The sequence below is a fragment of the Denticeps clupeoides genome, chromosome 20 (assembly GCF_900700375.1).
Source record: "Denticeps clupeoides chromosome 20, fDenClu1.1, whole genome shotgun sequence".
Classification (NCBI taxonomy): Eukaryota; Metazoa; Chordata; class Actinopteri; order Clupeiformes; family Denticipitidae; genus Denticeps; species Denticeps clupeoides.
The window spans coordinates 10,012,957-10,026,106 of NC_041726.1; the positions used below are offsets into that span (position 1 = coordinate 10,012,957).

At 48.8% G+C, this 13,150-nt stretch overlaps 1 protein-coding gene across 1 annotated transcript in view; it reads right to left on the reverse strand.

The window, feature by feature from the left end:
* ptprua (protein tyrosine phosphatase receptor type Ua) overlaps positions 1-12,780 on the reverse strand; it is a 104,449-nt gene extending 91,669 nt beyond the window's left edge. The window contains 1 exon segment of the mRNA XM_028964822.1: positions 12,660-12,780. Within this exon segment, the coding sequence (XP_028820655.1) occupies positions 12,660-12,738 (79 nt within the window). The 5' untranslated portion in view covers positions 12,739-12,780.
* Positions 12,781-13,150: the final 370 nt, after the last annotated feature.

The following is a 13,150-nucleotide window of genomic DNA, read 5'->3' on the forward strand; positions in this document are numbered from 1 at the left end:
AACAGTGGGCGTAGCATGGTGTGTTCCCAGGTCCCCAGGTAAACGTCCCTTTTGAAGTCCCTGTCACATTCCCCTCCTCGTATAAAATAATTCAAGCCCCTGCATGTGTGCGCGCACACACACACACACACACACACACACACACAGAGAGAGTAACAGCAGGAGCAGGTAGAAAATGCAATTTGTGGAGGGAAATTGAATTGTGTGGCAGCGGGCGCTCCGTACGGCACTAAAACAAAGATCAGGTCCGATTTCCATCGGCAGTTTTTCCATCGCCCTCTACTAGACGACCACCCGGACAGCCAGCGGAGTGTGAGTTTATTTTTCATTAGGCGGACCCACCCGAGCAACGAGGGTGGAATAAAAGAGCAGCCACGCACGCGAACGCGGCCGTCTGATTGGGCCCGGCGGGGCCGGCGACTTTCCAGGGGAACGCGGGCTCGCCGCGACCCGGGCCGACCTCTGCCTCGTCTCAGGGATCAGAGGGTCACAGGATGACGCCGCATCAGCAACGAGCCAGACAGCTCATGAAACATTCAGCGCCGCGAGGTGGTCTCCGTGGCGATGGAGCCGGCAGCTCGGGGCCGGTACGTGAAGGCGGAACACTCCGAGCCCCGGGGGGGAGGGGAAAAGGAGAAGAAACTCTCAGGCCTTCAATTAATCAGTGTCAGAACCTGGGAGAAGGTTTGGGGAGGTGGCCCTCATCGAGTCCACTGATGGATGCAGTGCCGGGGCCGCGGCACTGAGCGCTCGGCGCTATCGATCGAGCGGTCAGGGGGTGGAGGAATTTATTCAGGCGTACAAAGCACCGGAGGCGGGCGGAGCCTTTCGCGCGTCCAGGCCGACGTCTCTTTCTGAAGAGCTGAAGCGCTCAATTAAGAAGTCAACGTCCGGCCTTCCAGGCAGCGTGCAAAGACCAGGAGACGATGAAGGACCGTGTCGATCCCGCTAACTTCGCGCTCATTTGCATACAAGCTCACGACCTGTTTTTAGCGAATGCAGAAGCGTGGACTGAGGTGTGACTTTTGGGGGACACAAACGTATACTAAACTAAACAGGGTACAGGGTCCCTCACACAGTAACCAAACATGATACGAATGGTAGAAAATGGCACGTAACAGAACGAAGAAGACATTTATAAGAATTGTCCTGGTAATCAGGGCATCAGTAAGCAGGATTGTGACAGAAACTCACCCCAGGGTCACTGAAGTGAAGTTAAAGTGAAGTGATTGTCATTGTGAAGCACAGCACACGGTGCACATAAAGGTGATTAGGTGATTTTTTTTAACCAATCAGAGGGCAGCCATGAAAGACGCTCGGGGAGCAGTGTGTAAGGACACAAATAGTTTCGGTTCAAGCCAGATGAACCTTGCAGAAAGGAAAAAAAGGTGCAAAGGACCTCTGCTCTGAGGGGCGGTGGTGGCCTAGCGGTTAAGGAAGCGGACCCGTAATCAGAAGGCTGCCGGTTTGAATCCCGATGCCACTGAGCAAGGTGCCGTCCGCACACACTGCTCCCCGGGCGCCTGTCATGGCTGCCCACTGCTCACCAAGAGTGATGGGTGAATACAGAGGACACATTTAGTCGTGTCGCCGCGTGCTGTGCTGCAGTGTTTCACAATGACAATCACTTCACTTTCACTATTAGAACCAGCCGTCAGTGTTGATACGTGGAAAGGAATGCTGCACAGCGAAGAAGCATCTTGGGAAGTGTGCTGCGGATTTTTGGTGGCACGGAAGAACATCTGACGCCGTCTGGCTCCGTAAGCTCTATTTAAAAAAAACTGGAACTCATGAGGAACTCGTTCTGACCTCGGACTTCCTCAGCGGGGCGCATAGCTGTCACCACTCCAGGGTCCTTTTTTTTCGAGAAGGTGCAAGTGAAGAGGTAGTTTTCTATTTCAGGTGCGGGGGAGAGGAGACACGTTTGATCCCCACAGGACAGCGCTGAAGGTGAACCCTGGGGCGAGCCTCTAATGAGTTGCCACAATTCCGGCAAGAAAAGCCCGGTCCCTGTCGGCGAGGCTGAGAGATGGGCTCGGTGCTGGTGTTGCACATTACCCAAAAGAGGCTTGTTTATCACCAGGACGGGAAGCGGGGAGACCTCACTAATGGCCTTCTGCAGGAGGAATAACGAAGGGCCGCCGCGGAGGCAGAGAAATGTCCAGAACCAGATCATTATTTCCCTCCCCGAGCCGCTCCGCTCTGGCGTCTTATTTTATCACAAGGTCACAGCCGCCGCTCTCCGAGAGTTGCGATGGGCACAGCTGCAGCGAACGCCCGGCGGCGTGTCGACTGCGCCCCGATGTGCCCGCATGGCAGTGTGTGGGTGAGAGATGTTGTGTTTGCTGTGGCGAGGCAGAGGACGATCCGGAGGTGTCACGAGCGTGTGGAGGATCATCAGACACGTGTGGGAGGAGATGGACCTTGCCATCGTGATCAGAGCACCGATGTGATTCATAAATGAACATAAATGAGTTGAGAATGAATTTACATAAATAAAGACAGAGGGAGAGAATATACAACATGCATACAAAAAGTGCTATGGTACCAGCAGAAATACTGCAATACACAATCTATAACTCATAAAGTCACAAATATGCCAGCCTCATGTCACGGAGGCCAGAAGGGAAAAGCTGAGAGGGTGTCTTTCTGGTATTCTGGTGTACCCTGCCCCACCTGTCAATCAGGAGGCAGGTACATACAGTACAGGCAGAAAAATTTGGACACACCTTCTCATTCAATGTGTTTTCTTTATTTTCATGATCATTTACGTTGGTAGATTCTCACTGAAGGCATCAAAACTATGAATGAACACATGTGGAGTTATTTACTTAACAAAAAGTGGAGACCTGACCTCCACAGTCACCGGACCTGAACCCAGTCGAGATGATTTGGGGTGAGCTGGACCACAGAGTGAAGGCAAAAGGGCCAAAAACACTTCTGGGAACTCCTTCAAGACTGTTGGAGAACCATTTCATGTGACAACCTCTTGAAGCTCATCGAGAGAATGCCAAGAGTGTTCAAAGCAGTAATCAGAGCAAAGAAACTAGAATATAAAACATGTTTTCACTTATTTCACCTTTTTTTGTTAAGTACATAACTCCACATGTGTTCATTCATAGTTTTGATGCCTTCAGTGAGAATCTACCAATGTAAATGGTCCTGAAAATAAAGAAAACACATTGAATGAAAGGTGTGTCCAAACTTTTGACCTGTACTGTATACATCAAAAGATAGCATTTACAGGAATTTATTCACTCTGTTCCAAGCTGCAGCTGAGCACAACTTTTATTACATTTTTATTAGCACGTGTCATCCCATAGCTGATTAGTATTTCTGCGTTGGAGCTGGCAATCGTTAAAAAAAAAAGAATATTAAAAAAACAGGTTTAATTGAAGGTGTAAAATCTTACCAGCAAGGAAAACCATTAGCCAAACTGCCACTGTAACTTTCTGAGCGACACGTAATTACGGGGACTCTTTAGGGACAGAGACAGTTTGGTTCCTCAGCCTCTTAAACACATTAGACATCATTAATCAAATCTCACTAATGGAACAGTCCGCAACATGGACCACAGCAGAGTTCAGGCATTTCCGTAATATAAGCTGACAAAATAACCGCAGGCCAGAGAATTAAGCGCATCAATATTATCCCACTCGATAACCTGCGAAACGGCGGGGATGCAGCCATCGACGCGCTCGCCCGTTAATGCAGACGGGGCACGGCGGAGAGAGAATGTGACGGTGACAGTGGCCAATCAGTTCAAATTAGAGAAGGAATGGCTTCACCGTCCTCAAAGTCCGGACAATCCACAGGGATCGGGTTGGGGGGGACAAGTCAAACTGTCGCGGTCTTAAGGGAACCAGTGTTGGGAGCGAAATGGAGCTAATTAAGGAGCCGCTAAACGATCCATCTGGCCGCCACTGAAAGGGGACCGTTACGGAGTTGAGGGACGTCCATGCTACTGGTGGCGGAGCGCCTATCCGCCCCTTCCTCACAAAGTGGCACGGTGTCATCCTCTGGAATGGCATTTTGGTCACACATCTGTGGAACAACCGGATGCGGGGCCAGGTGACGTTGGTGCCCAGGCTAATTTGCACTGAGAGCCCCGTCCGGTAATGGGAGGCAGGTGGTCTCGCTCCGGTTTCAGAGATGGACCCTCGAACTCTGGCATCCCAAAGAGGGGTCAGAGGTCAACATGCAGAAATTAGCACCTGTGAAAGTCCTGCCTGTACCAGCCAGCCCGTCCTCGAGGGACCCGAATAGTCTCTACTAACAACCAATAAGAGATGATAATGTGTTGGGTAAACAAACCCTGAGTCCCAGGGAGTTGATTATTTGGCCTGGAGAGTAGTTCTCGTTACAATTAGGCTGTAGTTAATCACCCATATCCATAGCTGCACAAAGACCTCTCTTCTTGTCCCTGATGAGATGTGCAATTCAACGGAAACAATGGTCTTAGAGGACGAGCTTTAACAGGCGGCATTAGCATCCCCTCCAATTCCACAGGAAACGCACACGTGAATCCAATCTGAAGCTGGGATCTCCGGGGGATTCACGTAATCAGCCGCTCCTGTCCCCCGACTGGTACTTTACGCCGGGCCCAGCAGGGCAGGTAATCCCGACGGTGGGGCTGGGGGAGCGTGAGCCTGCACACCGCTCAGCGGCTCCCGGCCGCCAGTCACGTCTGGGCTCCTGATCCCAGCCAGCACGGTGAGATACGCAGAGATATACTCGACCGTCATTACCGACCAATTACAGCAGGAAGGACGCATTCGCGATGACCCGCCAAAGACTACACATGATAGGACTGCATTGAAACACACGCTTAGGGCAATCAGAGTGATAACGGTGACAACATTTTTCCATGGTCCTGTGTGCAGCAAATCCAGATGACATTCCTTAATGGTACAAAAATCCAATTCATTCATGGCAGGCCTCGCTCAGTGCGTACGGCATGGTTGCTGGTTTTGTACGTGTCTTCTTGTACAGAGGAGAATGTGATGCATGATGTGCAAAACAAAGGTGCGTTTTTTTAACAAAACACTGAAACCTAGTATTTACACACAAAGTGTAATTGAAGAAGATCTGGCAACCTTGCTCGAAACTTTTCTCATCTTGGATGCAACGTCATGGAATGAACAGAATCTGAGCATCGTTTTCGGTCCTGTCCCTTCTCTGTTCCATTCAGGTCAACCATGCATGGGCGTGATTGGATCAAAATGAATTATAACGGGAACCGACTTCTTGTGTGAGCGTGAGATTGATGATGAAAGCGTGAGCGCATCATGCAGATCTGAGTTTCACCATAAAACTCTCACACAGAGTGACAGAAGCTCTTCTATGGAATTTGTGGTGGGAGGACTGAGAGGACCGGTGAAGGGGGAAGCGGGTGGGAAGGGCGGGGTGAAGACGTAAAAGAAGGGGGTGCAGAGGGGCTCTGCTGACTAACGCCTTATTCATCCAAAAACACACACATACACACACACTCACAGCACAGCCCAGGGCTCCCTTGTTCGCACCACTGAGGTAAATAAATATGGAGAAAATTTCTAAAGGCGTAATCACTAACCTCACACACACACACACACACAAAGACACACATACACAAACTTCATTGTTGTGCTCACAGCCCTACACACAGGGATCTAAATACACACACACAATTCATCACAGAATGTGGGTCTTTCAAAACACTGTAGAGAAGAGAAGTGTGTGTTGAGCGGGCAGGTGGAATAGAGTCATTGTGCATTGATTATCTGCATAATTAATGCACTGCAAATGTTCGTGTTTTTAATCGTTTTTTTAGGGGCGGGGCACCTTTCTCTTCATTTATAACCCATTTTGTTTTTGCCCTTTATGCCACAACTCGCATCAGCTAGAAGGTATGGCTGGACTGGCCAGAACTGGACAAAATGAATCAGCCCTGTAAGTTCTCTATTGATATTTATATCATTTATGGATTCATATGAAATGCCCTTTGCCTGAATTTTTTTTCTGGGCCGAGTAAAATGTAAAAATCTGGCAGCTGTGAGACGTTCTGTTTTCTGTAATAATGTTACTGGTGCTGTTTTCTTTTGGAATTTCATTTTTCTGTTTATTTTTTTTTCAGTTCAATTCCTGCCAAGTTCCTGCCAACATTCTGCTCTTCTCCACAGCCACCCGAAGGCATACGAACAGGAACGTCCAAAGGTGAGCATCTGCCCAGGACCACTTCCAAGGTCACCCCTGGGTTGGAATGACTCGCACATCTGAGCAGCCAATAAGAGCACTCCACATTTATCTTCACTACAGGCCAGAGCCGGAACGTCAGGACGTATCAGAACTTACTCATGAGGACTAATGGTAGCAGTGGGGACACAGCCAAGATAACAATTCCGGGCCCAGAGACACTCGAAGGGCACCTTTCCATGAGAGATGTCCCAGAAAAATGTTAGTGTTCATACACACACACACACACACTGACATACACAAACACACACATTTTGAATGGAGATACTACTTGGCCCATTTATCAGACATGAACACTGAAGGTGACATGAATGGTTTTCCATCATTCGCCACCAGACACTCAACCTCAATCACCACCATCACCTCAAACACCACAATCACAACCACCACCTCCATCACCCCCATCACCAACGTCGTCACCACCACCACATTACCTTCATCACCACCACCTCCATCATCGCCATCACCTCGATTATCACCATCTCAACCACCATCACAACCATTACCTCCGTCACACCCATCATCACCACTTCCATCATCACCATCACCCCAACAATCACAACCATGTGATTGTTATCACCACCACTATCACCTCCATAATCACTACAAACAGCACCACCACAATCACCACCATCATCACCACCACATCCATAACCACAATCATTATCACCATCACCTCCATCACCACCATCACAACCACCACCACCATCAATCCATCACCACCACGTGCCTCACCACTATTACCTCCATCACCATCACCACCACCATCACCACCATCACCTCCATCACCACCATCATCACCACCACATCCATCACCATCACCTCCAGCATCACCATCCCACCACCACCACCATCACGAACATGACCTCCATCACCACCTGCACCACCATGCCAGGGGGCCGAATATTTACTGATAATTACTGTAAAGTTATTGTGCAGTGGACGCCCTACTACAGACACCACAGACAGAAAATCATCTAGAAATACAGTGGGTTGCAAAAGTATTCGCCCCCCATTTTGTCACATTACAGCCACAAACAGGAATCTATTTTATTGGAATTCCACGTGAAAGACCAATACAAAGTGGCGTACACTTGAGAAGTGGAAAATCATACATGATTCCAAACATTTTTTACAAATAAATAACTGAAAAAAAAGTGGGGTGTAATTATTCAGCCCCCTTTGGTCTGAGTGCAGTCAGTTGCCGATAGACATTGCCTGATGAGAGCTAATGACTAAATAGAGTGCACCTGTTTGTAATCTAATGTCAGTACAAATACAGCTGCTCTGTGACGGCCTCAGAGGTTGTTTAAGAGAATATTGGGAGCAACAACACCATGAATTGCAAAAAACACACCAGACAGGTCAGGGATAAAGTTATTCAGAAATCTATAGCAGGCTTAGGCTACAAAAAGATTTCCCAAGTCTTGAATATCCCACGGAGCACTGTTCAAGCGATCATTCAGAAATGGAAGGAGTATGGCACAACCGTTAACCCAACCAAGACAAGGCCGTCCGCCTAAACTCACAAGCGAGAACAAGGACAGCGCTGATCAGAAATGCAGCCAAGAGGACCATGGTGACTCTGAACGCACTGCAGAGATCTACAGCTCAGGTGGGGGAATCTGTCCATAGGACAACTATTAGTCGTGCACTCCACAAAGTTGGCCTTTATGGAAGAGTGGCAAGAAGAAAGCCATTGTTAAAAGAAAACCATAAGAAGTCCCGTTTGCAGTTTGCCACAAGCCATGTGGGGGGGGATAGCAAACATGTGGAAGAAGGTGCTCTGGTCAGAATGGAATGTTTTGGCCAAAATGCAAAATGCTATGTGTGGCGGAAAACTAACACCGCACATCACTCTGAACACATCATCCCAGCTGTCAAATATGGTGGTGGCAGCATCATGCTCTGCTGGTGCTTCTCTTCAGCAGGGACAGGGAAGCTGGTCAGAGTTGAATGGAGCCAAATACCGGGCAATCTTGCAAGGAAACCTTTTGGAGTCTGCAAAACACTTGAGACTGGGGCGGAGGTTCACCTTCCAGCAGGACAATGACCCTAAACATAAAGCCAGGGCAACAATGGAATGGTTTAAAACAACACATATCCATGCGGTAGAATGGCCCAGTCATAGTCCAGATCTAAATCCAATCGAGAATCTGTGGCAGGACCTGAAAACTGCTGTTCACAAACGCTGACCATCTAATCTGACTGAGCTGGAGCTGTTTTGTAAAGAAGAATGGGCAAGAATTTCAGTCTCTAGATGTGCAAAGCTGGTAGAGACATACCCTGAAAGACTGGCAGCAGTAATTGCAGCAAAAGGTGGTTCTACACAGTATTGACTCAGGGGGCTGAATAATTACGCACACCCCACTTTTCAGTTATTTATTTGTAAAAAATGTTTGGAATCGTGTATGATTTTCGTTCCACTTCTCAAGTGTACACCACTTTGTATTGGTCTTTCACGTGGAATTCCAATAAAATAGATTCCTGTTTGTGGCTGTAATGTGACAAAATATGGAAACGTTCAAGGAGGCCGAATACTTTTGCAACCCGCTGTATGATTCAAAGAGTGACACACACACACATTCCACCTGCTTTTCCTCAACTTTCACTCTTTCAGCATGTCTGTCACTTCTTATTTCCATCTTATTCTCTCCATGAACACAAACACTGTCTCTCTCTCTGTCTCTCGCTCTCTCACATTAACACTCTAACATGTGCGCACACACACACACACGCACACACACACACGTTCCACTGCTCAACGCACCTGAAATGCACCACACTGGCAGCCACTGCAGCTCACTGGACCTGAACAAATCCAGCGCTGGCGGTGTGGGGCACCATCCTGAAACCAAGTACCCAGTAAAACACACACACACACACACACACACACACCACTAACTCCAGAGCAGCCTCAGCCTCTCCCAAACGCACTCCGCCTTCAAGCTGCCTAATCGGCTGGAAAAGGCTACTGCCGCCCAGCTAATTAAACAGCGCTTTCCTACCCAAATCACACCCACACACACACACACACACACACACACACACGCGCGCACATGCATGGCAGCACACAAGAATTTCACATGCCAGCGAGCTCGGGTTCCGCGTTCCACGAAGCACGAGCGCAATTGTGTAGAAGAAGCCGCTTCCTCCTACAGCATATTCAACACGTCCAACTCATTAAAGCCCAGCTGTCACAGAAAACACACCCAACTGAAGTGCAGATACAGAACCGGTACAGAACCTGTGTGACCCGCCCGAACTCCCAAACCCCGCCCACTTGACACACCCACCAGTGCCCCAGATGCCATATCATCACTGGATCATTTCCTCTAAAATATCATTCTGGACAGTTATTATTGTTTATATAAGTCTCAAGTTTACAGCGGCAGTTTTATTTTATTTAGATACCCCTAATGCACATTTATCCTTAAATTGCTATAAAGCTGCAATATCGCAGCAAATGAATAAATTATGTGACTCTCAGGCTCTCAGTGTGGCTGAGGGAATTATTCCTGTTCTTAAAGAATTCGGTTGCATAAGCTACTACTTATTAAATTATACATTTCGGGTGAAAACGTCCCTTAAAATTAGAAGGTTTTAATTAAACTTGCAGCGCGCCTTTTAATCAGGCCGCGGCATTGTTTTCCGGAAAGTGCCGGAGAGTGGCTGCGTCTGATTTTGTGCACATGTTTGTGCATCTCAATATGATACATTTGCATATTGGCAGCAAACGCGCAGTTTTTTTCGGGACGGCACTTCACAAGTTCACTTCCAGAACGTTCCTTCACACTCTCTGGCCCAATTACTCACTATCAAACCAAATGGCTTAAACAATGAGCTCAGAACTCGTTTCGGGTCCTACAGATTTAGGTTCCACTGACACTCCTGTGTTCCATCGCTGTTTGCTGATGAAACTGCTTATTATGAAAGGACAATTTTAATGGAAGGACCGCATTGCCGGGATCTTCTCAACTGGTCCTCCAGAACGTCGTGAAGACAGCTTCTGGGTAAAATTTGTCCCCATTGGTGTTGTTCTTGCCACAAATTCTTGTCTTTTTATGTTCCGTGTCCTTCAGTTGATTTTTTGGTCGTGTTCTAATCAGAGTTGGTGGTTCTTTTTTATTTGCTCTCTGAGGTGTATGTAATAATTATTGTTTCTGAATTTGAAGGCGGGAATGAGGGGACGGTGAAATAAATAAAGCGAGCGGCGGTGTTAATGACTGGTCTCTCCCGGCCCGATCCCAGTGTCCTGGAGCCTAATCCCTCTCCAGCCGACGCTTAATTAAACAGGCAGGACACAAGGCCGCCAAAACAGGACCCATCACCAGCGGGAAAAAAAACAACTCTAACCCTAATCCCGCCCACCAATTAATTCCGTTCCGTGTCTGTTTCCCATTGTCCCGGGATCCTGCCTTAACAATGGAGATTTGCTGCGGCCGATTAGAAGCGCGGCTACTTGCTGCGGAAATCTCTCTCCGGGTGATTGGCAGCTTTAATTAAGAGTTTTTTTTCCCCCTCCCTGCTCAGGCTGGAAGGGGTGGTGGATCCCCGGAATACATGCAGGGAGGGAGGGAGAGATGAAGACACAAAGTGGGAAAAAACACAATGCATAACCTACTTTCCCTCCAGATACAGTAATGGGCTGTCTGGGGAGTTCCGGCAAGGCGGAGGAGGCGTGGCCGGGGAAAACAAAGCGGAATCGGGACAAGACGAGGCCGACGCATCGTTACCACGTACTAACAAACTGAAATCTGGCAGCAGCGAGGCTTGTCAGGCTGAAGTGAGTTTCTCCTCCATCGCCTCCCACTCGCAGCGTTCCAGTACGAGGCGGTAAAGCGTTGCCACGCCCACGCTGACTTCTGAATAAACTCGCCAACGCGCTGCCACATCGCCTGCATTCGTCCCCATGCTTGGCATGTCCAAACCCCGCGACCTCCGTGACATGGCCAAACAACACCAGTTTGACCCTCTAGCTGTTGGGGTTCGAGGTCCCTCCCACCACGCCTGCTGGAGCTTCAGCCGGTCCTGAATCAGCTTGGGAGCGTCAGCATCACAACACCATCTGTTGCCAAGGTGAGAGTGACAGTTGTGGGTCACGAGGTCAGGTGCCGGGTGGGGACGCCCCCTCTCCCTGTGGCATTAGATTAGGGGCAGGAGTCTGCACTGCAGGAAACAGGAAAGTTGGGTTCTCCTGCAGCCATCTGGAGATTATGAGGAACGTTGGGGACAAATCAGAGGAACGAGGTCAGCGGTCAGACTCCAAAATATTGGCTGGAGAAAAATTGAGCTTTGGACAGAAAGCCAGAAAATTCGCAGAAGACGCCTCTTCACCGATGGTTTCACTGGTCCGAGTTGAAATTTGACAGCTGGGAACTGACAGCTGACGCTCAAGAGTAGACTTCTAAAGTCCAAAAATCGTCATCTAAATTAGAGTTTTCATGAAGGTCAATGGCTTGGTCATGATTATCTTAGTTTACACTTAGTTACACACCCTGACCTAAAGGAAAGCGGCTTCCACCAAAATGTTCCTCTTGTGTTTGTTGGTTCCATCAGTCCACCTGCCAGGTCAACAACAAAATCGATTTGGTTTTGCCTGGCGTCTGAGGGGCGCTGACCTTCACACCGGCAGGTGGCCCGGGGGAGGCAGCAGGGGGCGCCCACGGCAGCTGCTGTCCAAGGTGCCGCCTGTCAATGTCACCTTCATCTCCCACTCGGAGCCAAGGTGCCCACTCAGCCCTTGCACACGGCGGGGGAGAAGAAGAAAGGTATGGAGAGGAGGGATGATGGACGCCCTTTACACAAGCACATGAGACGGGGGAGATTAAAAAAAAAACGGAGATACGCGTATGTCAGCATGTACACGCCCATCCTGAACCTGGCAACGTGTTTTACACCGGGCCATCGATAAACCCTCACGATATCAACACTCAAGAGTTTCAACGTTCTATCACTAAAAGAAGGAAGAAAACTTTATTATCTACAGGGCTGTGAAGAAGATGCAGCAAGCCCCGTCGGGTTTGATATCTGTTGCTGCGGGGTTTTAAGGGTCTGATAAAAAAAATAAAGCAATTATTTTTAGAAAAGAAATACAGCGTGTCCTGATGTGGCAGGACTGGCAACCTTGAGTCGTTAGCGTCCGGTAGCATTTCCGTTCTTCTCTCGGACACCCGCAGCTGCGAGTGCCGACTGCGCTGTCGGACCTCCAACCCTGATCCAGTGCTGGCAGCTGCCGCTGTTACATCACAGACCAGAATCACGCAGCAGCGGGGGTCAGGATGGGCTGTCACCGCCCCGAAACGCCGGTGGCGGTCTGAGGCCGCAACACTGACAAGCGAAGGTGCTCCTGACATATTTATGTGTGTCACTGTGCAGGTTTGTGTGTGTGTGTGTGTGTGTGTGTGCGTGTTTCCATGTTTGCTGACCTGCACTGTTGTCAGGGACATGCTGGCCTGACTGGTCAGGAGATGTCACGAACGGGCAGATCAGCCTCCACATCCACATCCTGCAGAGTCGTCAACTTCAGAAACTCCCCAAACCATTCGGTTCTCCAACGTCTCACACACACACACACACACACACACACACACACACCGGGCTCTGGACCTGAATCTGAGACTAGTGTGTTGGTCCACCTCCAGCTGACCAGATCGGACCTTTAAAAAAAACAGTTCCATCATTTATTTTAATTCAGTAACACAGAAGCCCCAATTCTCTTCAGAAGTAAGGAACAGATGGTCGCAAATTTCCATCACAACACAATTACAACGCGATCACAACACAATCTCTCCCTGCCAGTTACCCAACGTGCAGATAATGAAGAGCACTTTGATACCCAACACACCGCAGCAGATCCCTGAATAAAACGTACTAATCACATTTATTTTACATTTATAAAAAATCCTTATCCAGAGCG